Here is a 27,476-nt window from a genome sequence, read left to right as displayed (position 1 = left end):
GACTGATAATGTCCTATGCTGGTATTAAAATCTATGCATTTTAAATGGTTCTCCACATTACCATTTACTCTTTATAATGTATCTCAAGATCCAGAGTGATGACTCTTCTCTTATGACTGTCTTATCACTATCACTTATCACTAAGTCCTTTCTCTTTAAAAGAATTTCATTTCCCTTTCTCAAGAAAAACTCAAGATATATTTCTCGCAGTATACAACTTAAGCTGATTCAGTAATTAAGTCAAGTCATCACAGCACCTTCTAAAACTACTCAAGCTTAAAAAAGATGTCTCACACGTTAGGCCAACAGTAGAACATACATGTGCAGAAGCTGAGGACAGCCATCTGCTTTCTAAGACAAGTGGGAATGAACATCCCTCTGAAGTACCTGACAAGGTCCACAGCTCCCGCCCCTGCAAGCCAGGAGCACTCTCCCACTGACGTTTTTTATTCTTAGCACAGGGGAGACCGTAATTGGCTCTAAACACAATCACCGAATCTGTCTGCACTTTGTTCACAGACTGAAAGATCTGGATAGTAAAGTTACTTTAAAAAAAAGAAAAAAAAAAGAAAAAAGGAGAGGCAGATTTCTAAGAAAAACTAAGGGAGCAGCCTGCAGCTTGCTATATTACTGGTCTGACTCCCTCAGTTCTGCCTCCAGCTAAATCACCTGGAGTGATAGAGCATATACATCCCAGCAGATGATTAGACCAGCAGAGCCCTTCCTGAGCCTATAGATGAGGCGTCCTGCAACATCATGAATAAACATTCACAGAGGAAATGCTGTAATTAAGGATACAGATATGTTTCTATCTGCACCTACTCACGCATTATATTTACAGGCTAGATAAGCTCTTTAATTAGGAGATCACACCATAGTCCACATATCAGTTAAATAACTCAAGATGACTCTAACGTTGAATCCCTACGTTTCTGAAATTGAGTTTATGTGGAACTATCCTTTACACCATAGTTTTTATTTTATCAGGTCTCTTGTACACTATGGTGAACAGTTTAATCCTCCAAACAGTTCCATGGGACCAAACACATAAAAAGAAATCCTTTGAGAAATAGCATTGCTTTTTAATGCAAGAACTAAATTAGTGCTTAATACAGCAATTCAAATATCTAGACACCTGCTAAATATTACTTTGGATGTTTTTACAGTGTAATCAGTAAGCTTTAAGTTGCTCACTGACTCACTTCAGTCAATCAGCCTTTAAGTGTTGTAATACAACACCATATCAACATCTGAAATTAAATGTATTGCTATGGACACTAGCAAGATTTCTGACTAATTGAAACAGTTAACATACTTGTCAAGTACTAATAACTACTAAAGCACTGATTTGGTAGGACCTTTTGCCCCTTCCTGGAAATTGCATTTTTATCCATTACATCTGTGTAATTCAGACAAATGACCCTTCTAATAGTCGTTCCTGGCTAAATGGAAAAAAAAATTTCAACAGTCAGAAAAAATAATTTTAAAAGTTGAAGGAAAAAAATGTGTATACTGAACAATCAAGCCCTTTCTACAAGCCAAAATATCAGTAATTCTGCTATTGACTTTTCACAGGTGGTTTGTACTGGTATATTCTCACCTATGTGTGTCTTTTTCTCCATGTATAAGTTCCACAATGAAATAATAAATACTCTCCTTGTTCTGATAACTCTCACCTTCAGTACTACTATTACAAAAATCCTAGATCAAAAGACCTCAGGGTATGACCACAACTCACAACGGTCGTAGGGCAAGCCAGCAGCTCTGCAAAGAAACTTCCTTTGAATGGCAGATACAGAAACGCTAATTGTTGTAGGATCATAATATAGTCCCATGAATTTTAGTATCGTAATATAGTCCCATGAATTAGTGAGCACAAAAAATATTAGAGACTTCTACTCATTTATTTGGAAGTACTCTGTTCTTGATTTACTTCACAGGTTTAAAGATACCTTTTTCTCCCTGAAACTAAAGACAGCAGAACATATCACAAATAGTTTTCCTCTTCAATAATATTATTATTCCACTTGTTCACTGCTAACCTGTCTGTGAGCAGGAATCCAATTTCCCCAGCCCTGGCTACTCAGCCTTTTTGATGCTCCTGTTTGCCTTTCAATCAGTTTCATGAAGGAAAATCAGCCTCTTTCTTCTAACAACTTGATAACTGTCCCTAGCAATACAGAATCATTGATTCACAGAATAATTTAGTTTAGACATGACCTCTATTGCTAACATAATGAGTTTCTGTGTTCTCACACCACATCAGGTGTCCCAGCAAAGGAGATTATTCCTTTTCCTGTGTGTACTGAAGAAATAATTGTTCTCAGTCCATCCCCAGGGGTTCTACAATTCCACCTGTCCGAGAGAATGTCCTGACTGTCCCATCCGATATCCTATTCAACAGCTGACTAGGCATTTCACAACTCATTTCAGTCAAAACTAAGTAGTTTAGCAAAAAACAGAATTCAAACTGCTTCTGCAACACCATATCACTGACTTTTTTTTTAACTTTTTTTTTTCAGCTCTTTCAACATAAAATACAAATGCAGTTTTCCTTCACCGTGGTTTCACAATGACTCTTTAAATATTTTTTTTTTTAATATATAATTTCCAAAGTTTGAGTATTTTCATAGGTTACATAGTGCTTGGCCACACAGGCAGTCCTTTCAGCTTGATTTCCAAAGAAAGTGTAGTTGGGTAACATAAATTTTTACCAGTGTTCTTGATGTTTAACTATGTCACCTGGAAGATCTACAGAAAAATGTCACCAGGCCAATTCCCTAGCAGATCAACAAATAAATCAGCATTCTTTGTAATTACATTCCTTCAGCCTGAGTTACGATTTATTCCAGTTCCAGGAACAGCCGCTCTTTCTTGTGTGCTACTTTGTATTCTGGACATTTACATTCTAGTGACCCTTCTGGAGGCAAAAATGTACATCCCATTTTACTAGCTGTTTTCCAAAAGGATAGTCTACTTCTCAAGCTGTGCAGAGATCCAAAAAGGATTTCACTGAAGGCCCAGTTATTATAAGAGGAATACAAACTTACTAGTACTGAAAAATGAATGCTTGCATCACTGCCAGCATTTGAGTGAAGTGGCATCTGGTGAAGCTGTCCTCAATACACATAGATACACAGACATGCCAGTCATGGTGCAAAGATATTTGGGGGACTGCCAGCAAATCTTAAGTACACAAACTCGCTATAGGAGGCATGCTGTTCCAAAGATTAGTTACTAGGACACAAAATAACTCACTTTTTAAAAAGATGTGAGCGGTTGCCAGGTAATACAAGTTGAATGCATTAAAGTTACTCTGAAGTAATCTTCCCATACAGATAAGTCTTCAGAGAGTCATTTAGAAAAACTTATCGTAGGTATAATGAGTGCATACTATGTGCATGATTCCAGCTAATGATATCCAACTCTGTTCCATTAGTGCCAAAATTAATCTTCTTGCTACCATTCAGAATACAAAATAATACTCATCTCCTTTGAAAAAAATGACAATTTCCAAGAAACAAAAGTACCTTCTCCAAAAGACAACTTAGAAGTTAACTATCAGTAGTATTGAGAACTTGTGTTCTCCAAAAAGCTGTATTTGGATACCATCATAAAGAGAAACATTGAGGTCAGTACAAATACTCCAGAGAATGAAACACAGGAAGAGAAATTCCACTAAAATCAATGGGTTTGCGTGACTTTATACCAAATAAGATGGTGGACCAACAGTATGTAATCCTTGTGTACCAGAAAAGCAGAATTTGACTCTCTGTTTTCTTTGAGAGTAGTAGGGGAGAAGTATGAAGGAAGGGACCCCAATACATTACTTGGTGTCTTTTTCACATGCTGTCATTCAGTATTTCAGTATTTAGAATGACTCTTGGTTCAATTACTTCACTCTCCCATTTACCAGCCTAGAAGCAGTAAAAGGGCTTTCTATTTGAATTCCAGCTGCAGTAATTGAACTAATTCATCAGTCTTAACAAAGCCAATAGCTTTGTCCTCCACAATCTCCTTCCCCTCAAACCTGTCAACCATGCTAATATAAGTTAATAAAGCTCAGTGATCATGGAACTCTGAACATGGTTAGGTTTTTTACGGCATAATTGACATATTTTCTTTTCCACCTCTCCTTTCTTTCTCTTTTTTTTATTTTTTTTTTTTTACTTTGTATCCTCTATATCCTCTGTATCACTTTACTACAGAGTCAAGTCTGAATTTCACAAAGGACAAACTTCCTTGCCAGCTTCAACAATTATTTCAAAGACTGATACGTTGGTTCAGTAATGCTTTGTCACTCAAAATCCCTCTATTTATTGCCTCCCTCTCTGCAGGGAAACCATTCTCAAGCATTATCCCTCACCGCACAGGTCAACGTCGATGAACGCTGTGAGAAAAATTCCATTATTTAAGTCAAAGCAGATATCAGCTATGTAAACAATCCTCTAAAATTAAGAAAGAAAACTATAAAACCCTCAAATCATTACGGTTTGCTACTTTGTTGCCTGATTGAGTAGGCAGCATTTCTATTCATAAATCTTATGGAGAATGGTTTTCACCTTCCTCTATTTGTCACATTGATCACCTCTCCATTCTGCAGCTTTGGGTGACCAGACTGTTCACCTTTAGAGAGGTGATGTTCTTTTATATTCATCTTTTTTCCTTAGCTTGCTAGAAGAAAATGTTTCTTTCCTGCACATGGAATTCTGTTTTCCAGTTGCATCAACAAGTTGTTGAAAAATAAAAATAAAAGAAAGAAGCCTATATCACTGACAGCAGAATGGAGCTGCTGATTACTTTATACAGAGAAATCTATTTAACTTTTTTAACTTCTTCTGAACCTCAGCAGTTCACACCAAGTTTTAACATACTAAATGTAGACTTTTTATTAGAGGTCGTGATGCAAACATGTTTTAACACTGCTCTACAATTAGGTGATTTAGGTATTTTGTACAATGTTCAGGAACAGAGCTGGTCTGGAGTTGCAGATTTAATATATTGGCAGATCACTTACAATAAAAAAATAGCTGTTTTTTTCTTGCAGATTTTATAAATCATGATGAAAAAATGACAAAACCAGCACTGGCCACTGCAGCTATGGGTACCCTTGCCTGTGAAGGCAAATAAGGCACTAGGAATATGAAGGGAATAATTTAAGCACATCTGAAAATGGTTTTAGTTTGATTTCTTCAGGAAACAAACTAAAACATTTTTTTGCCCTTTCTTCCCTCTAGTAACTTTTGAATTCATTGATTGTCAAACTAATTCCAGAAGAGAAGCAGAAATACCAAAACATATAATTTCTAAAGTTTAGTGAAACCTGAAAGATGTGTAGATCAGAAGGCGTTAAATCATTACTTTCTGAGGAACAAGTCAAGCAGAAGGTGGATGTTATGCATTCCACTGGGCAGAGGCCTACTTGTACAAGCACTTCAGGAAGACTACCTGGAAAAAATATGACAAGAGATACCACAACTGTGGTAAAACTAGAATGATTTCTCTTCCTTCTGAATCCCAAGACAGTTGCCATACATCAGTTATCTCACAGAAGAAAAAAACCACAAAAAAACAGAAGACCTTAATTAAGTCATCTGAGAGTGGGTTCCATACTGTGATCTGTGGTCGTGTCCGAACTTCAACAATCAACTAATATTGGCACAGGTCCTTTCCCTTTTCCCTGTCCTCATTCCCATTCATTCCTGCAAGTCCTGTTCAAGAAAGCAGTCACAGCTATCAACCACACGATAACCCTGAACTAAAAGACTATATAAAAAGCTTCATAAATTATCTCTTAGTTATGACTGATGATGCAAATGCATTTCATTCTAAGTTAGCCAGGTTAACTGTAGTGTCTTTGGAAGTGGTTTAAGGTCTACATTGCAATCAATAACTTCAGCTGACATATAGTAAATAACACATCTTGGCTCAGGCCCAAGACAATTCTTACCTAGCTACACTCATCAGAGCACCACCTGCTGTATAACAAAGTTTTCTGGGAAAATTACTGGTGCACAAGCTTTTCCATTGGCAATTGTGCTCCAAAACCTTTTTACATAAAAGGCACATTTCAGTCATTACAACATGAATTAATTTGGCCCAAGTTATACCTTGCACTGTGTGCACAGTGCACAACCATGGCAGAAGAAAAACTTGAGAACTCAAGACTTAATTTAAACATGAGGCTGTTTCTGAATGATTCTGAGCAGACGACCCTCATCTCATTTCCGTGTTGGCTTTTCTGTTTGATCCTAGGTCATCATGCTACAAAATAGCACCATCCTTTGCTTTGCAGGGGGTGGGGAGGCAAGTGAGTGTGGTAATATAGTAATTACATACTGTAACTACCTGTTAGTTCTGGTGATCTCCCCTTACATTATATGAGGCATAGAGCAAAATGAAAATAGTTAATAACAGTATATTGCCAATTAATGTATTGAGGTGATTTCAGTTTCACCATGGCTAATTCTTATATATATCCATCTACAAATGTCTTATCATGCACATTATAGTTTCTGAATTACATTAAAAAGAATACTTTCTAAAATTAGAAAAGGAATCCCTGTTAAATATAAAACACCTAAAGAGATGCTGGATGCCAAATATTTCTATATATTTGACATATTACAGAAACCCAGAGTTGACAGTTAGCAGAGATAGTTACAGAGATGAAATTTTAAAGTGGGCAAAACTGAGATCCAGATTAGGCAAGCATTTAAGCTGGTATTAAATTTCAGTGCATTTGACTTTCATGGGGCACAGGCCTATGCTGACCTGTTTAGCAATGTTTGCCCGGATCTCTATTTTACATCTGAATTACAGAAGATTAAATAAATAAAATCATAACAGCTCTATTTATGTATCATTTAATCACAGTAAAAAGAAGTACGTTATGTGCTCTGATACTCTGCAGATTTAATCCAGCATCTGAGAAGATGATGACTGCAATAAGCAGTCACCCAGAGCCTGGGTAGAATCAAGGAAGACTATAAAGCCCTGGGGGTGCAAGTGAAAAAAATTAGTGCCCAAGTTATATTTTGCTCCATTTTACCAGTTAGAGGAAAGGGAACAGCCAGAAATGGACAGATCATGCATAGCAGCTCCAGGATATGTGGCTGGTACCATCGTGAGGGTTTTGGCTTTTATGACAATAGGGCATTCTTTGATGCATATAACCTGTTAGAGAGGGATGGAATCCACCTGTCTAGAAGAGGCAAGGGAATCTTTGACAGCAGGCCGGCCGACTTGGTGAGGTGGGCTTTAAACTGAAAGACAGAGTCCAGCAGAGGGCTACAAAGATGATCAAGGCAATGGAGCACCTCTCTTATGAAGAAAGTCTGAGAGGCCTGTGTCTGTTTAGCCTGGGCAAGAGAAGACTGAGAACGGACTTCATCAATGCTTATAAATATCTAAAGGGCGGGTGTCAAGAGGATGGGGTCAGACTCTTCTCAGTAGTGCCCAGTGACAGGACAAGGGGCAATGGGCACAAACTGGAACACAGGAAATTCCATCTGAACGTGAGGAAGAACTTCTTTAGTTTGAGGGTGGCAGAGCACTGGCACAGGCTGCCCAGAGAGGTGGTGGAGTCTCCTTCTCTGGAGATATTCAAAACCCACCTGAATGTGTTCCTGTGCAACCTGCTCTAGATGAACCTGCTCTGGCAGGGGGGTTGGACTACATGATCTCTGAAGGTCCCTTCCAACCCCTACCATTCTGCGATTCTGTGAAGCAATGGATCAGGTTCTGGATCAGCAATATGTAGAATCATAGAAGTGGTTGGGTTGGAAGGGACCTTAAAGATCATCTAGTTCCAACCCCCCTGCCAAAGCAGGGACATCTTCCACTAGACCAGGCTGCTCAAGTTCCCATCCAACTTGGCCTTGAACATCTCCAGGCATGGGGTATCCACAACTTTTCTGGGCAACCTGTTCCAGTGCCTCATATGTCAAACACTGTTTTTTCCTAGCTTATTATTAAGTACCTACATTTATGCAGTAGAACCATTCCTTTCAGTAGGCTATTCTACTGCTCAGATATTAAATACCTACTCTTAATAACTCACCTAAACTTTAATTTCTTAGCTTCAGGCTACTGCTTGACTTTAGAAAATGAATAATTATCTTTTTAGATTTTTATATGCTCAACTCTTTGCTAGACTATTTTAATTCAGATTCTTTGGTCCCATATGTGTCTTCTTCGATAAAGCTTATAAAGGTTTCTTTGCTTCCTTGGTGTTTTCTTCATCTTTCTTTTATTCTTTCTAAACTGTAGATACCATGGAATCCATATTATGAAATTAATATGCAGTTTGTTATCTTTTTCATGTCTTCATCTGACTCCTTGTGTTCTTCATTGTCTTTTTTCCCCTCATTTTGTAATGATGGAATTTCTTCTGAGGTGTAAGAATTTCACTTTGCTAATCAGAATGGAAACCACTCTATTGTTCACTCTGAAATGTAACAATTTTCTCTTTAAAGAAAGAAGGCAGCCTTTAAATAGCATAAAGGAACATTACCACATGGCATTTCATGTCAAGTAGACACTATCCTATCCAACTTCTAGAAAGTCTCCTTAAATTAATTTGCATTGTGGAAGTCCATATGGCAAAGCCAATATATTTTTATTGAGATGTCTGTCATTACGATGCAAAGTATCTCTTTTTAGGCAGCTTATTGTTACTCAAACTCCTAAAGAATATTAAATGGACATAATTTCAACACTAGGAACAACAATGAATGCTACTTCCCTTTGAAAAGGTGCTATGAGATTTCTGAATATAAAAAAAATTGCAAGAAATGTGGCCTTTCATGTCAAGCATTAATTTTCTTCAATCAAGTTATTTTAAGTGTTCTATAGTGCAATCAGTACCAAATAGAATTTTTTTCTATTTTTTTTTTCAAAGGTTAGTGCCATCTCATGCAAAACAGGTACTTTCTTAGTCTGTTCCCTTGCAAGTCCAGTTCTCTCCTTAACTCAAGATTTACAAAGAGATGCTATCATAAAGACAAAGAGCAAACAAAATTCAAGTAAAAATACTTGGTTCAGTTTTGTATCAATGATAGTGTCTGCATGGCTACAATTCTCTTTACTGGGAGAATACTCTATGGAAAATTTAAAGACCGGTGACTAACAAAATCAATTTTCAAAGCATTTGCTGATCTTGCTGACAACCTTTCCACTCTTAATTTCCATCTACACTTAGTGGGTCCAAAGCAAGATAAGAAGTGAAGTCATTTTCTTTGCTTTAGGCATTTAAAAAAGTAATCTCTTCAAAAGAAGCTATCCGGTCTGATCCTGCAAGTGTTCTATTTGCAGAACAAATAGTGATTTTACCAAAAATTGCAGGATTACCCTGAAATGTACACTGAAATGGAAATGTAAGCCAATGGGAAACTAAAGCTCTCAGAACACTAGAATTTCTTTGTGATGACATCTCAAAAGTGAATAAAACACTTATCAAGTCAAAAAGAATAATTTTTCAATGCAAAGATCAAATCATGTAAATATCAATCAATTACACTCTCTCAATTTCACAAATGATAAGAAAAAATACCATGGCAAGTCTTTCAACGACAACACATTACCAACTGAGAATCAGGGAAATTAAATACAGTAAAATACAACAAACAAATTCTCAGTGGTGTTGCAAAGTAGGTGAAATAACAAAATGTACAAATCGTCATTTCAACATAACAGGACACTCAGCCGCCGGGCAGAAGAAAAAAAATCAAAAACTTGTTCCTTATTTCCATATCATCTACTACTCTGTGAAGTACATTTTCTACAATCTTTCATTTCATGTACACTCTGCACTGAATTTTCCCAGTGAAGCAATAGCAGTTTGGCACTTAAATACTTATGACCCTAAAACATAACTTTTCAGCGGTATGCGAAATTTTATTCACAAAATAAATTAATGTATCACCCACATCTTCTAAGGAAAAGGTTTTATATGAAATAACTTTGTAGCATGGAATGAAAGAAATCAGTATGTATTCATTATAATATACAAATGAGCTGCATGCTTAAATGCTGCTTCTCAAATAATGCAGGTTTTTTCCTGCCATGACTTATGTATCTAACTAGTCATATTACTTCTATGGACAATGCACGTATTAAATATTAATTTAGTCAGATTTTTAAAAGCTCTTTGAATTCAAAAGTCATGCTTGATGTTCAAAGACATCTGTCATCTAGATATATAATTGAAAAGGCAAGACTTCCAAAAGCATTCAGTGCATCTTCAATAGACTCTCCAACACAGTTCTCTATTGAGATCACAAATGATGCCGAAGGATTTTGCAAATACTAATTATGTGTAGATTTGCCCATTTTACTGATGTAGACACACAGAGGAATTATATAAACTACCAGACATAAATCAGCATCACGGCCAAGAAAAGGTCCCTAAACTCCTGATTTCCAACTGGTAAGAAATGTTTTCCTCCACACCATGCTCAGACACAAAGGACAGCAATTCAATATTACTGCAATCATAAGCATTTTAAAATTATTTTGGCTACATTATTTTTGCATTTCCTAAATTATATAAAAATGTTACCAGGTTCTATATAATGTAATCTGTGTTTTTTCTAGTAAGAAAATGAAATGCTTTAACTTTTGAAATATTTTAAATGTAAGCTGTGCTTTTAGCTTTCAGGCTCTAGAAACTGTTGCAACCATAAATTAAACTTTAATTAAATTAATTTAATATGAATTTTGAGTGTTCTGCATGCATAGTTTAGAACTGTAACAATTTTATAACAAGAATGAAGTGATCAAATGGCTTGACTTTAACAGTTACCATCACATTAAGTAGATTTCTAATTACACTATGGGTTCCGGAGAGAAAACCACAATTAATGAACATATGACCCAGAGTCTTTCCAATCTACTGAACTGTGGGAAGTTTGACACATATCATGCCAAATGCTGGTACGACAGTGAACGAGGAGGGTGAAGTGGAGAGCATAGTGAATTCATATCAAATTTTACTTAAGCTGTTAATTCAGCCTTAGCGTGGGTCAGTAGTGAGAAACAAAGTAACTACACCTGTCATAGGGGCTGCTTAACACTTTCCTTTTTACTGTCCTGCTTCTCCTCTTATAGCTTTGCTAAACTTTCAAATATGTAGGCTTATATACTCCATATCTGATATCTGCTTTAGACTACACTCTTCTAGAGCTGTGTGCTCTAGATGCTCTTTGATAGCACTTTATGAGGTGGTCTGCAATTGTGCATTATTCTTTTTTTAGTGCTCAGTTTAGATCCTGGGATCTGATTTCAGAAGAAAACAAAAGCAAAAAGAAACACAGCTGCAACTGAAGTCAATGGAAGCTGTTCTTTGAATGCATGTGGCGCTATAGTTGAGGACCTTTTTTTAAAGACCGCTTCAATGTATCACCTAATTATCTATATGCAGAGGATGCTAAAGTACATTTTAAAATAAAATAAAATCCCAACAAAATAACATGCCCAAAGGGCAGAGGAACTCAAAATAAGAGGATATTCTCTAATTGTTTTTTTAATATACTACTCTTGGAGAAGAATCCTGATCCATGAGAGCATGACTCATAGTGTCCTCAAAGCTCAGAAGCATTCCCAGAAGGAGTTCTGATGGAGACTGCAATTTTATTTTTTTATTTACCTGTTTCTAAACATTCTAAATCATGAAAACTAAAAGGGATACAATTGCTTCAAATTCAGTAACACGGGCTCAAATATGGGGGCAGCAGATGGGTTCCCAACGTTTTCCTCAACTAACGAGTAATTTCATACTAGACTGAAACTTACCCTTCTTGAAAAATTTCTAATCAACTTCTTCTAATCTCTTTTTTCATGCTTAGATCTTAATATTACAAATACACAGCTGCTTGTCTTCATATGAATGTTTCAGCCAAGTGTGTGTGTAATATTCTCTTTTCTTGTTTGCTTTTTTTGCTTCTTTTCATCGTGACTATTTCAGTTTTCACACATTCCTGTGCTGGCTTTCCTAGGTAACAATTGCAAACGCCTGTTCACCTGTGTGCACAGAACAGCATAACACTTCAGAAAAAAAAAATCCTGCAGAGTAAATGCTGTTTGTTTGATTTTATTTTTTTTTTTAAAGAACCGGGTAGTATACTACAAATAAAAACAGGAAACTGAATATAAAAGAATGTAATTAGACTGCTTTTCTCCTAAAAAAAATTAAGGGGAAACAAATGAAAAATAAAAGAAAGAAGTGACTAAGAGGTATGTCATCAGACCTTTATGATTCCCAAACCCAAAGTATTATTTTTATCTTCAGTGTCAGGATATTACAAAACACATGCAATGTCAAAAGAAAAATTCTGTGTCTTTGATCTCAGAATCAGAGCAGACATACTGACTATAATACTAATACATGCTGCTTTTTCATTTTCTTTTATGTTCAGAATAGACTAGCTTGACTAGAGAAAGGCAGTTATGGTCTTGCGAGCTCCTTATTTTGACCAAGAGATCCAAAGTAGATACACAGTTTTAAAGGAGAGAGCCCTGGGTATAAGAAACTGGCATGCTATAAAGTTATCTCTAGATGTACGGTCTATTCAGAGAAAGGTAGTAATAGATAAGTATTGGATGAAAGGAAGAAGCTCACAAAACTCTACAACATGATTAGTTAGTAAGATGGGAAAAGATGGACTTCTCTCATTGAAAATAAACAGAGTTGAATGCATTGAGATAAAGCAAGGGCACTATGCTTCTGTGTACTTATTAAAATTTCTGGTTTGTCATCAGTAACGGTATGACAATATTCTGAAAGTTTACAAAAAAAAAGAAATGGAAAAACAAAACATGAAAACTCAAGAGAATGTAAAAGTAATGTTAACAAAGCCTTGAAAACTGGAATTTCTGTCATAACAACTGATGCTGTATCACAGCTGTGCCATGAAATAGCCTTTGGTCACCATGGATGGGTTAGAAAACAGTCTGTGACAATTCTTTCAGCATTTTAAGCAGTAAGGCATACCTTTATGTGAGTCAAGGAATTAACACATATTCTTATTCACAAGTACTTGTCATAATTTGCTCTCAGTAAGAAATATTTCATAAGAGTTATTCTCTCAGCTTTTCTGTTCTTGCTGTTGCTTGTTCTGTTCTGTTGCACCTCTGTCCTTTCAAAGCCTCAGATACTTGGCAAAATAAACCTGAATCACAGTTTACCTTCTACGATGAATTTTTAGAGAAGTTACCTAGTATGTAGTAAATACTGAAACCATTAAGAGCCTGTGATGAAAACAAAGTACTTTAATTTTAAATAGTACCAAAATTTAAATAATACCTAATTTTTTAAAGGTGTCAAGTTTGAGGGAACAAGCTATCTTCCTCCTTTTGCATTTGATGCAACTACAGAAATGAGGTAGCTGTGATTCATTCATCAAGACTGACAAAATGGGTCCACTGCCTTATGGAAAAAACCCAGGAGGTGTTTTAGACTATATTTCTGACAAACATCTTTTTAAATGAAGAAAGGCTTTGACATTCAAACCATAATTAAAACAGAGTTGGTGAAGGGAAATATAATTGGCAATCCGGCTAATTGCTTTTTACTATTGTTCTCCCTTTTCCTGTTCAACTCTTGTTGTAAATACTAACTGGCTGAGATAGTTACAGTGGGTAAATAGTAACTGGATTCTACAGTTGCAGTGGATAAACTCTGCTGTCAAGACTCACTTGCAAGCCTTCAAACACCTACAGTCAGATAGAAGTCTGACCTGTAAATCAAACCAGGCGATGGGTATGACCTTATTATTGGTGCAGCTATGGAAACAAAGAGAATCTGTTACAGGTGAGAGAGGAAAAGATGCTAAAAGGATTTACTTCACATGGTGCCTTGGATATTCCAGGCTTCATTCTGTTTCATCCTTCTGTGATGTACTTCTGCTGTCAATGGCTGCTCCCACTTCTGGCTGTGAGCAAAACAAACACCATCTTTCTGGTTTCCTGTAAGAAATTAACTATCTAGAAGCAGCTGAAGAACAAGGGGCTTTTCACAAGCGCTGCTCCATGATTGCAATGTAAATACTTGTTACTGCTATTAGGGGAAGGGTAGCTATTAAAACTGTGATGGTGCCTTAGGCTTACTTACTGCTCCCAACCCTCTCGCGCTAAGTGCTGAACAAGTGAATAACCAACATATACCATTCTTGTCCCAAACAGTTTAGAACCAATGTAGATAAAACAATAAAATAGATTCATATGAAAACTGACCGGCAGACAAGTGGATAAATGCAATAATAAGGCAGATGTATCCCACTGTTCATTTAATAAGCGCACAGATTGGTTGAAACCAATGGCAGAGAAAACTAAGAACAGGATATACAAACTACCCAGTGGAATAGCTCCATGTGTGAGAGCACAAATACACTTGATCTTCTGTTTTTTGCGCAAACACATGAAAACAGAAAATTCCATTGAAACGTTTTATGAGAAATATACTCCTTTTTCAGTCCAAAAACTGAGATCAGAACCTTCATCTTAGACTGAGTGATTGCAGAGAAAAGGATTTCTAAACATTTATGTGCTGCTGGAGATGACCAGCAATCTCCACAATTTACTGTTTCCTTAGAGTATACATTTTGCTGGGTGAGCTTCTAGCTACCTCTCTCTCACCTATGCAAGTGAGCTGCCTGCCCCTGAACCGTACAGTTATCCCAATGCTACAAAAGCAGAGATGTAACACGTGTAAGTGTTGAGATCCTGGCCACTAGGGTAATTGTTTCAAATTTTGTTGAAACACAAATCAGTTTAAGATGTGAGAGAGGTATCTGAACTTACATCTGTCATTGTTTTGATATAATTTTTCATTCTGAAACTGATATTTACAACTGTGAAAAAATGCAGTCCCATTAAGTTTAATGTCAAGTATATTTTGAAAATATTCTTAATATTTATTTGGTGTTTTGAGGAGCTGGGAGGAGGAGTATACTTCTGATTTCCCATCTGGGTTTACCCTTGTGGCCAAAAAGGCACTCTGTGTTACTCTAGGTATCTTGTTCAAACATATATATCCTAGTTTGTACGTGAAATCCAACCTGTAGAAAGACAAACACTGTCCTTGATTAAAAAAATAATATATATATATTTTAAAAAAAAAGGAAGAGAGATAATAACTCTGTCCTGGTTTGACGTAAAACAGAACCAACTTCCTGTTCAGTAATTTTATTTCTTAACTAGGTCTCTTCTAACTCTCTGAAATTCACAGCATGTTGTGTCTGAAATGGTTCGTTCAGGGTGATAAGACAGTTTGTGCCAAGGAATAGTACGCAGAGAGGCCCTTGCTTATACTTATTGCTATAACAACCAAAGTCAGCTAATTTCATTATTTGCCCCATTAGAGGGTCAGAAGCGGAAAAGCGTAGAGGGGTCCCACCTTCAGGGGGGAGGAGCGGACAGGACAGGTAACCCAAAATCCATCCCATCTGCCCCATGCTCTTTATAAAAGCTGAGGGATCAAAGGGTCAACTCTCTTCCTTCAATGGCTGATGTCCAAGGAAGACTCTGTCTGTTCATCTGCCTTTGATCCCAATCGGTGTGTTCCTGACTCCAACTCTGAAACCCGTTTCCCACCCATCGCTGAGTCCAGTCTGGGACTTCCCCAGTGCCTCCCGGTGACATCATCCTGGGAGCTTAATACGGTTTTGTATATACTGTATCTATTTCATTATTTTCCTTTTTATCTTATGATTAATATTTCATTAAAGTAGTTTAGTTTCTTCTAAACTCATAATTCTCTCTTTATCTCTCCTCCTCCCCCCCGCGCACAAGAGGCTGGGGGCGAGCATCTGTTGCCAGCCATTGGCCAATTTGGCCAAAAACATGACAATCTCCCTTCAGTCAGACTTAAAGACGATATATTGGTATGAGTCTGGGATTGCCAGACTCGACTTAGAAATGGAGACACTCTGCTCCGAAAGTCTGCATGGCCATGACCTGGTGGGCCCAAGACTTCCCTTCTGTGAGTGGGGCTGACCTGGACTACAGTCGTAGCGCAGCGGTAGCTGCCTGAAAGAGATGCTGCTGGGAAACATCCCAGGCAGGCGCCTCCTTCATTCCTTGAAAATCTAGATGGATTAAGTTGCTGAAGGATGGCAGCATCTCTCAACATAGTGGATGGCCCTTCTCTTCACAGCGGCTTTGTGACCATTCGATGCCACCCTGCCTCTGGAATAGCACAAGGCAGCTCAGAATGTGTTTAATCAACAAGCTACCTCAGTGGCCACAGACAGGTGTAAAGCACATTCTGCTATCTGCAGGACACTGAGATGAACCTACAGGAGGTGCAAAAGGTTGTGCCACATCTGTCATGCCAGTGAACACCATAGAGGGCACAGAGGGGCATATCATGCTTCAAAGAGCTTCAAAGTGATCTCAATGGTACAGACAGAAACTAGTGCTTGGTCTAAATAACAAAGACATAAAGCTGACAAAGTTGTCAGTTCTACCAGAAAGCATCGCTGAAATGCTATATTCAATTTTGTGGGACAAAATGTATGAGCTACTCTTTTTTCCTTCCAGCTTGGTGGGCTTTTTAATTTAGAGTCTAGTTAACCATTTTCTACATTAGAGCACCGTCTGCTATTTTCTTTCTCTGCAATATAAAAGGATGTTTTTCAGTTCATGCATAATTCACGATGATATAACAATGACAAAACTCTGACAAAAAGAAAAAAAGAAAAAAAAAAGTTGTCCTTAATTTAGAATTAAGTCTTGATGGTACAGATTTTATTCTCACTGCAGTATCAAATCACAGGCTGCTGTGTTAGGAAGCTCATGTATTTTCAATAGAAATGCCGCATTTTATTTTATTTTTTCTTTCTTAAATTTCTTTCTTAAATTTTTGTCTGCCAACTATGTTAGGTACAGTTTTCATCTCAGCACCATTCCATCAACTCCAGATCAAGAAGTCTTTGGCAAAACAACACAAAGCAACTCATCAATATAAAGTGAATGTATTGGCACTTTGAAGAGTATCTGGACTCAAAAATAAATAGATATTACACTTTAGAACTAGAAGCTGTCCAGTATAGTTCTCTATTTTCTAACAACAGTGATAAATGAAAGTAAATCTCTATTTCAGATAACGCACTTTATATGACTGGATCACAAAATTGATATAGTTGATTAATATTAATGATCAAACTAAACTATGTAACTGTATGTCTATTCTACATTATCTACCAAGCTGTGCGAGGAAAATAGGAAAGTTGCAGATTTAACTTCTTTAAATTAATATAAATAATGAGCTAAATCTTCTGAGATTATAAGAGAGTTTGTCACAAGAGTTTAATCAGCCAAACAGGATCCTAGAACCTATTCCTAGAACCTAGAACCTATTCCAGCTCCACTCAGAGAGAATCTAGCGCACGTGTGCACACACATCCATGGACACAGAGGAGCAGAGCTGGCTGGCAACTTCCAGTCACATTCGTCTGATAGGAAGTACAATAGGAAGTCATAAACCTTACTACAAGAAAAGTCTCATCTCAACAGGAAAATGTGATTTTTCCATTTGGAAGGTCAAAGTGAAATCTTCTGTTCGGGCTCAGCTCCATCCAAATCAAGGATTTTGTTTCAGTTAACTAAGTTGAAAGATTATGTAAGTGAGTGTATTTCATTCCCTTATCTGCAAACAGATTTACACCCATTGAACTTGCTGCAGTACCACATCTTACACGGTCCATGATCCTACGTGATTTTTTCTGATCAGGATCTGTTTGATCATCCATCCAGTTGTATAATTCTGAGTAACTAAAGGGAAATAAATACATTCTAGCCAGGGAGGCTCACACTAAAGAGGAGACTGGGGGCAACAGTATCTAAAACAAGAATTCCCAGGAGGTACAGTACAACTGTGGAAACAAAGATTTCTCCAAATTGACTTGAAGCACAAATTTGGGGTCGATTCAATGAACGAAAATAAAATTCTTTCTTTTGTGAATATCCAGTGGTAGTTACACAGACCAATTGTAAGAAGTTATTCTAGAACATGAACGATATGACTGTTAAAGATGCATTAAACATCATTAAAAATTCACATATATGTTAGAGGAATATTATTGTTTCCACCTACCATGTCTTACTTTGAATAAACTGCTCTTCTAAAAATTATTTTCAGTTAAAAGAAAGGAAATGTTATATCTAATAGCAAGAATAAGAGCAGCATCAGATACAGCCTTTTACATTAGATTTGATATTATGGAACACCAATAGGCAATGCTGTAAGTTGTACAATATCTTGCACAAATGACTTCAAGTGTATTATAAACTTACTTGTACATGAAAACTTACTTGTACCTGTTGATAGCTGCAGTCCTAAAATCTGAACAGTTTTATCAGTTACATGGAACATTTTATTTTCATACAGAAATACCCAAGGTTATTTCTGCTGTTGTAAATAAAATAGTAAGCTACATGAAATGTAAAATCAATCTTGGCATATTCCTAAACTGTGAATCCTGCCCAGGAGGTCAGCTGCCAATATAGGAAAAATCAATGATACTTCCGAGTAACATCAAGTGCATGTTGGTTTTTTGCTCCTCTTTTACTTAAATGTATTGCTATAACATCAAGACCAAAGACAGCTGGGAATCTGACACTAATTAAAACTGTGAAGCCATAGTTTTCACCTAACTCATGTAAATCCAAAGAAGTCTAGAAGCTTATAAATATCCACTCAATACAGTGAATGCACATTAAAAGTCTTTTGTGTTTATCACATTCATTTTTTCAAATATTGCCAAATGTTATGCTACTGTCCTGGTAACTTGTAAATTGGTTTAGTTTGATAGTCACATGGGCTGGGTCCCAGTGTTGCAATTCCCCAGTAAGTCTCTGTAGTGGCAGCAGCAGTACTTCTGTGTCATCATACAGCAGCAGCTACAAACTCTGATCCAGCAATAAACAAAAGGAACTGGTCAGCTATTTCTGAACTTCTCAAGCAAGTGTTTTGTACCTCCTCCCGACCAAAGGCAGAAGGCAAAAGGTAAGCACTCTGAGTTTATTTGAACAAGCCATCAGCTGGACTCTGCTGACTTAAGAGAACGAAGTAGCATAGTCAATAAAATAATTTCTTAGGTCTTTTTTATGGCTTATGTCCCTTGTTGTCATCCTTTTTTATCCAGATGAGTTGAAAGTTGAAGATGTAAGACTGTAATAGCCACAGTTATTACCATACTCACAAGATGCTACACATCTGCCAAAATATCCGTTAACAACCTGCCATGAAACTCAAGTCATTTAACCACAGGATAAATTAGATTGGAAGAGAAACCTGTAAGTCATCCAGCCCAACCTCATGTAAATATATACACTCTTTTCAGGATATAATTTACTTTTCCTCTTGGGTGGCTTGTTAGACACTGAGAGAGGGAATACAGGTCTTCCTCCCACAAAAGCTGAAAGACACCCTGGGCAAGAAGCCACTGTAGAGAGAATGGCTGACACTGCAGCGTTACATAGCAGAGGAAAGGTCACAAAGACATTTTTGCCTTGCCTAGCCAGAGTCACAATTTATCCTAGAATACAAATGAACTTCATTAATACAGATATAGTTTGAATTTGACAAGTTTCTTAGAGTTTAAAGCCCTTGTTTAAAAAAGCAATGGGTTCTTTAATAGCTAACACTGGTTGGTGCTTTCCATTTTAACTCTCTTCAAGGCAATTTTGCCAAACATTCAATTTTCTACTAGTAAGCTACCAAAGGGGGTAGCTTACCCAAGACTCCACTTGGGATTAGATTCATGTAATTCTGGCTGTTGTACAATACAGTTCTGCCCAAGACTCACAGCAAAATAGCTTTTAAAGAATGAGAGTCAAAACACGATTGTCTCAAAAGTATTCAGTTCTGTAGCCAAAAGAATCGTCTTAGAAACAGGAACCAAAGATGAACGCTTATAATTTTAATAGCTCCAAAGAAAGAGTTTGTCAATTTCCTATTTAAAAACACCTTTTCAATAGTTTGCCTGTGCAGCAGAAAATATCAGGTTTTAATTGCATTACTATTATTGCTATTATCTTACAGACATAATAAGCAACTGTGGAAGCACAGGCAAGCGTGTATAAAGCACGTAAACTCTGTTTAGCTAACCTGCCTCCAATATGCTTTATTAAAGCCCTATGGCAAAGAGAAGGGAGTATTGGAGAGCCTGCTCATGCTCCCTTTGCAAAGCAACCGAGCACAATGAAGAAACCTGTGAATGGAGAAACTTGTTGCACTCTAATGTAAACTATCCTTCTTAAAGTCTGCCAGAGGCACTGTAAATCAGTCACAAAGGTGACCAGGGATTTTTATTTAGGTGAGAGACTTCTCAGCACTCGTTGTACATTGCTCTTCTTTAAATCACTATTCCAGTCTTATGCTATTATGTCTTTATTAAGTATTCATGTCTAAATTTGATTTTAATTTCATCTCTATTGTTCATTGTCACTCATTGAGATCTCCATCAAGCAAGTGGCAAAGATTCAGATGGATCAACAATGCAACATTAATATCCATGAAAATATATTAAGTAAAACGTAATTTCCATCATACTTCCAAGCTAACATCCTTGCAAGGCACATTTTTTACCTTGCTTCCAATTGTTCTTATTATTCTTATTTCCTCACTTATGTTTTCATTCCGCCATCCCACCTCTTTTTCTTCTTTCTTGCAAACTTTATTAAAATGCAGACACAAACCTAACCAGGTGGCACCCCCAAAAAAATTATTTTTTTTTAATCTGAATTAGCAGGCTGAGAGTATTATACTCAGAAATGGTTCACTTCATAGAAGGGAATTGTTGAAAAATGAAATAATTTCCTTCACAGAAGCAAAAAAAAAAAGTTTCTAAAAATCTGAAAAGCCATTTCCTCTATATAAGCCATAAAGTTCAAGTGTTAGCAGAAGGCCTACCAGAATTGATATTCATGCTTTGAAACACTAATATAATTTGTATCGGTTCAGCCAATAAAAAACATTAATGGAATCGAAGGTGCACATGACTAATTAAATCAATAAAACCAGCAATATTAATGCAGACTTGCATCAGTATCTAAAAGCCAATATCATGATCCAAGCCCAGACAGAAGTTAAGCAGCTAATAAAATGCTTTTTGCCAGCACTGCTCCTAGATGATTTGCACTACAATTATCTTCACTTTCCTTTGGTGTCTTTCTCAATATTATAGTCAAGTGAACTGAAAATCAAAAGCACAATAACTTCTCATCAATTAATATTTGTAACAATAAAATTGTTTTCAGTATACTTCACCTTGAAATTAACTATTGAAGTGAGATTATTTTATTTATGCCAATGTACATTTTGATTTCGTGATGTTTGCACAGAGGTTTATGTGGGATTAGTACAATTTGGCACTTATGAACTACTTTACTAACAATGAAAGTCAGCACTTTCCAACAGGGATCAAAAGTAAGAATTAATAAACAGTAAACTTACTCATATACTCACAGAAAACAACTGCTTGCTTCAGATACCACTATTAAACACCAGTTTATTACCCAGTTTCATATGTAAGGTATGTAGATGAGGAACAGTTCTTGTTTACAGCCAAACACAACAATCGTATATTTGCAGATATATCTTCTATATCAAATAAATCTCTGTTAGGCTTTAAGATTAAGCATTAGCAAAATTATTTGGATATTTTTAAAACCTAATATTCCCAAAGTGGAAAGAGCAAACATGCTGTCACTGGAGGTTATGAAAATTAGGTCCTGATGACTATGAAACACAGAAGAATTCATGGTGACTTGTAAGAATATCATTCCCAGAATTACTGTCCTGGCCAAATTCCAAAAATGTAATTGTTTTCTTGCTACTTAAAAATCCCTTGACAGTTTGTCTTGCATTATTTATTCTCCGTATTTTGCACAATTCAAATGTTTTCTATATTCCAGTTTTCCATCCAAAAAAGACAGATTTGATTGGTCAGTAGTGTTCTTACAAACTTTACCCTTTCTTTTCTAATTTTACAAAGCGTCCTTCAAATATTAATTAAAAGATTCGGTAGAAATATTTTTATGCTACAGACAATGCATATCATTACCTAGCTTTTGTGCATCATGCTTAGCTTTATTGAAACATATCTCAGGAAGTATGACAGTTTTCACTTCTTCAACTACTACAAACTTTCTGGTCTCTTCAAAATTGAAATAAATCACTGAGACCCGCATCAGAAAAACTTGCATACTTTTGTCCTGTCTCTCTGCCATAGTGGATCCTCATTAAAGGTAGGAAAGGTAGTGAAATCACGGCATTTACTATGTTTGTGGCAGAATTCCCATTCATTCCACAGAGGCCTGGTTTTTGCCTACAGGTAGATGTTCTATTGGACTGGAGAAAAGCTGGATCACGTGGAAATAATCACCTTATAAGATTATCTGAAAAGCTCCTGAAAACCTGAGATAATAAAATATCATAGCAACAACCTCAACCCAGTTTGGAAACTGCAGGGAAGCAGGATAGCCTTAAATGTGACCAACAGTATGCCAGTACAATACTGGCTACCTGTGTTGGCAGAATGCTGATGCAGTATCTCAGATGCGAAATCAAATTCATTTTGGTGATGGACGAACTCTGGTGTCTGCATGACATTTTAAATATCATCGCTGTTCATTTTTAAAGTGCTATAAGTGATGCAAGAAAGAAGATATCAAAATATATAACAAAGATATACACATTGTAAAGAACTACCTGTCTTGACCAGATACATTCTGAGTCTGAAAGAAATTAAATTGTTTGTATGCAGAAACATAATAATTCAAAATCTTGGGAAACTTTAGATAAGGGGAGTGAAACTACGATTATGAGTCAGATGTCCCTGAATTCTCATGTCATTGAACTAGTTCACAATGTGTCATTAAGTTCAAACAGGATCTGAAGGCTGCAGTATGGACACATTCTGTACCACAGGGAAACATTTGCTCAGCTTGTTGGAAACGTAATTCACTTGAGTCTCACTCAAAAACGCCCTTGTGTTTCAACCAAGTATGATGATGTGACAAAGTAATGAAGATGGTGGGGGATTAGATAGAATGGAGTGCCTTAACTCTATTTAGCTGTGACCTCTGGGATATCATGAGCTTTTCATCTTTTGACAGGACAGTAAAATCTTTTCTTTCGGTCCTCTATCATATTTTAGCTGGAAAGCTAAAGCTATTTTTTTCTGATTCACAGAAACTCTTAGACACTGCATTAAACACATACCAACTCCAAACACCAACATGTATTCTCTCAGGTACCTCTTATAATCCTTATTTGTTGTGGAGCATTTATAGAATAAAAGCCTTCCAAGTTGAACAGCTGAGTCTACATCCATTGCTTTTTCTTCTCCTCCTGGTGCCCTACATGACCAAGCTAGCATGAAGTACAGAATATCGATTAGAAGCGTACTATGGATTCTTTACGCTGCAAGTTAAATTACCGTATACTGTATATTTTTAATTTCCCACATATAACAATAAACATGATTGATTCTTCAATTTCAGAGCATCGTTTGGGCAATTAAGAAAATAAATACCCTTTCCATGTACAGCTCGCTTTTTTTTAAGTAAATGTCTGCAGAGTATTAGCTCATGTGTGACAGACAAATAACTACCCCTCTCCCTGTAGGCCTCATTCCGTTTTCTTTCTTTTCTTTTTATTTATTTAGAACCTGCCATTCATTTTCACACCTGACAGTAAAAACCTCAGGATGTGGTTGTTGTGAGGAGGATTATCTTTCAGATCAATGCTGAAATTGATTCCAAACCACACTATTTATCAGCCTGCAGCTAAAGCACTAGGAGTCAGGAAATATTTCCTCTTCTTTAAATCCATTCTTATTCTGCTGTTGGAAAATCACAATACTATGGTCTCCATTAATACACACTTTTTCTATTCCTTGCGCATGTGGAATATCAATGTCAAACAGACAATGCAGTTAGTTGCATTATCAAATTCGCTTTAAAAAGAAAGAGAGTAAGAAAACAACAGCATAATTAATTTTTGCACTAGTACTGAATAGTTGCTGATGCTAACTAGGCATATAGCCTTACTGTGACACCTGACATTTCTGAATTTCTTCTGCATTTCACATAAAATACATTGTACATTTGTATTAGTATCATACAATGATACAGGAAATACACACTAAATGTCTTATTTCAAATCCACACATGTGTTTCTCCTTTCTTGTAAACCCAAAGGAAAAAAAAAAAAAAAAAAAAAAAGAGAAAGGTCCACCACATTGCTATGACTATGTATGCAAACGACAGAAAATCAAAACAAAGAGATTCACCAAACTATCTAGGCATGATATAACATTCGTTCAGGTACGCACAGTCAAATCAGCTAAACCCTATCCTGAAGTTAACATACTTCATGAGGAATAATTAGGGACATGAATGGTGAAAGTTAATGGGAGTCTTTCCATTTATTTCAGAAACTATATTAAGCCTTTATTTGTTTGAGACTATAGTGACACTGTTAGCTCATTATGACATGGCTTAAACTGTAGTTTAATACCAGCTGAAAGTACAGGACAAAGCCTGTGGTGAAGCTTAATCTACTGCAGTACATAAGCTCCAAATAAATAAAAATTATAGTGTAATTTACAATAGATAAAGGCACACAAAATGTAGGGAAATTTAAAGTAATGTCAAATAATGTTAATATATGGTGAATACAAAGATGATTGATAATAATTAGATGATAATAGTTAGCTTAAGCAACACTAATTTCTTTTCACCTTGTTTCATTTATAGGATAAAACCTTCAGTTTTTGATTATTACTCCAGAGTTTCATCCACTCTGACAAGTCTTCGATGGCAGAATGGGGATGTTTTGAATTCCCGTAGAGCCACAAACTGAAAATTGTTAAAATAAGATTTAGATAACGAAAGTAAGTGTAACATTAAATAAATCGGGCTATGTTTAAAGTGGGTACTAAATTCATATGCTTTGAATGCAGACAGCCAATTAAATATCCATTGCTAAGACCTAGAAAGTCTTTATAGGAGGCTAGTGTTTAATTTTTTCTGAGAGCAAAGACCTGTCTCAACAGTTTGTTGAAATCATGAAAGCAAAACAATAGCTAATTTTGATCATTAAAGATACAATATTTAACATTTTTGTGGCAGATTTAATCTTTGAATTTTTTTTAATATGTCTCCTAATTAGTCTTCAAGATATGCGTAAGTTATTTTCACCAACTACCAGATTATTATAGATGTGTTTTGATAACAAAAAAATATTCATAAAACATCGTTAGAAAAGGTAACTGGTGTAATTAATTCCCTACCTTCTTGCTTGAACTTTAATACTCGTTGGAAGATGTAACTTTGAAGATGTACCCCTAGCGGAGCAACATGACCATCACAGCTGTCCTCTGAGGCTAGAGGTGAACCTTATGGCTTACATCACTGCTATGCACTCTTTATAATTTTATAAAAAGCAATGTACCACTCCCACAAAAAAAAAGACAAATTTACCCAAATCAATTACTAACAGTCCTAGAAGAAATTTAATGACCTGCAGGGGCACAAATATACTATGTGTATGTACGCTTTACAATCTTCTATCAAGATCGATATTGAACTTGGGAAAAAAGCAAACACTACATAATAAAAATTTGTGAACTATTTAGCAATCAAATCACTTCATGGGTACACTAAGGGAATATGAAATCTCGTACTATTAGTCAAGCCATTAAGTTTTTCGACATGATCACATTTTTATTTATATTACCATTATTTTTCTTTATCTTTTTAATTTAAATTACTCCAAACCTCCGAACAAAACATGCAGAAAAGTAAATATGGCAAACAAGCCCTTCAGCTTTGGGCTTTCCACTTGGCCTTCCATTTCAGTTTCTCATACGCACTATTAATCTCAAAACAGAAGAAAAAAGGAAGCCATACTGTTCATAAAATTCTGTTCTTCCAGAAACACATGCAGCACATGCAGACTGGAACATTTACGCATATTTAGAACAGCAAAGCACTCAGCAAGATGGAAGACTGCAATTTTTTTATGATCTGTGTTGAATGCACAAACACTTAATTTTAAGTATGATCAATACAAAACAAAATTCCTAATAACACTCTGTGTTATTCATGAATTATTTTGACTTTTTCTTAGAGAAATGAAAAGAACAATGTTTTCAGAGTTCACGGAAATTCATTTCTATCAACGAAAAGAAAATATTTAAAGGGGTGTTGTTTCTAGTAGAAGTGAAAAATGATACACCAGATCTAATAATAGGAAATAAAACAAACTAAAATAAGTTTTATCACACACATACACAAAATGATTGGAAATTCATATTGAGCATTGTAGCATTTCATTTCTAAGATAATAATCTGAAAGCAGCTCACAATACTTCATCAAGCCACTAAAAATACAGTATTACTTCTGTTAAAAATAAAAAACGTACAGCAGAGTTTGCTTCGGAAAATGCATTTTAACTATCTTAACTGTGTCCCAAGCATATCAGTAAAGAGCTATCACTGAAACACCCTGATTTGTGTGAAAATGTTGAATGAAATGGGATTATTATTATATAGTAGATTCTTGGTAACAAAAACCTCTTAGGAAATGATTCTACTGATTTACACAGCTATGACTAGTGCGCTACCCTTTTACTTTGGGCATAATAGGCTACTGTTGGTTTTTTTTATCACATTAAGCAATTATTTCCCACTCTAATTCTTGACTCATTGGTCTGTCTACTTATTTCTAATACAGATATAAAGAAACATTACCCAGATAAATGTGATCTTACAGCTACATATCACATTTAATAAAATCCCATTAGCCAAGGAAAATGCGTCAGTCAAGAAATTATCAGAGAACCACAATGTCTGTAACTTTACAGCTTAATTTGAGTTAGGGTTGAATCCCTTCCTCAGGTTTTCAGGGGATAGCTGAGGGCTGAAACTGACTCTTTTTACATAAGTGTTGTTATGGTTTGAGAAAACCCATAACAATATGTTGGTTTTTACACAATTATTCTATCACGTGATGACCCCTCCCCACCCAGAAAGGGGAATCTGGGAAAGCAAGGAAACATGAGGGTTGAAATATAAATAGATTTAATAGGATAAGACTAAATAATTAACAACAATACTAAAGAACCAGCATTAATCCCAATACTAATATAAGATATACAAGTATTATACTCAGCCAATTCTATCAGCAGGAGCTCTGCACTCCCAGCATGGACAGCAAATGTTGGACACTGTGAGGGCAACAGCTTTGGGAGGAAGTGAAGGGTGCAGGGGTCCGGCACTGGGGCAAGAAGTTCTCTGGACTGCCGCCATCAAGGGAGAAAGAAACTGTGCAGCAAACTTTCTAATTTATATCAAATGTGATGTTTGTGGTATGAAACAATCCTGTTGGCCAGCTTGGGTCAAATGCTCAGGCCTCGCTCCTCCTCATCCCTGCACCTGGCAAGGCTCAAAAGCACTGAGCCCTT

At 36.2% G+C, this 27,476-nt stretch overlaps 1 protein-coding gene across 2 annotated transcripts in view; it reads right to left on the bottom strand.

Annotated features, from left to right (window-relative positions):
- The window catches only part of PRKN (parkin RBR E3 ubiquitin protein ligase), a 786,713-nt gene that overhangs the window by 681,560 nt on the left and 77,677 nt on the right, over nucleotides 1–27,476 (bottom strand). The window contains exon 1 of one of the 2 annotated variants that reach the window (XM_063329188.1): nucleotides 24,750–24,781. The exons of the other annotated variant lie outside the window; for it this stretch is intronic. Within the exon in view, the coding sequence (XP_063185258.1) occupies nucleotides 24,750–24,759 (10 nt within the window). The 5' untranslated portion in view covers nucleotides 24,760–24,781. Of the gene's footprint in view, nucleotides 1–24,749; nucleotides 24,782–27,476 lie in introns of those variants that run through there. 2 annotated transcript variants of the gene reach the window in all.

The sequence above is a fragment of the Chroicocephalus ridibundus genome, chromosome 3 (genome assembly GCF_963924245.1).
Source record: "Chroicocephalus ridibundus chromosome 3, bChrRid1.1, whole genome shotgun sequence".
NCBI classification, from domain to species: domain Eukaryota; kingdom Metazoa; phylum Chordata; class Aves; order Charadriiformes; family Laridae; genus Chroicocephalus; species Chroicocephalus ridibundus.
This window is presented reverse-complemented; position numbering and strand designations above follow the sequence as displayed.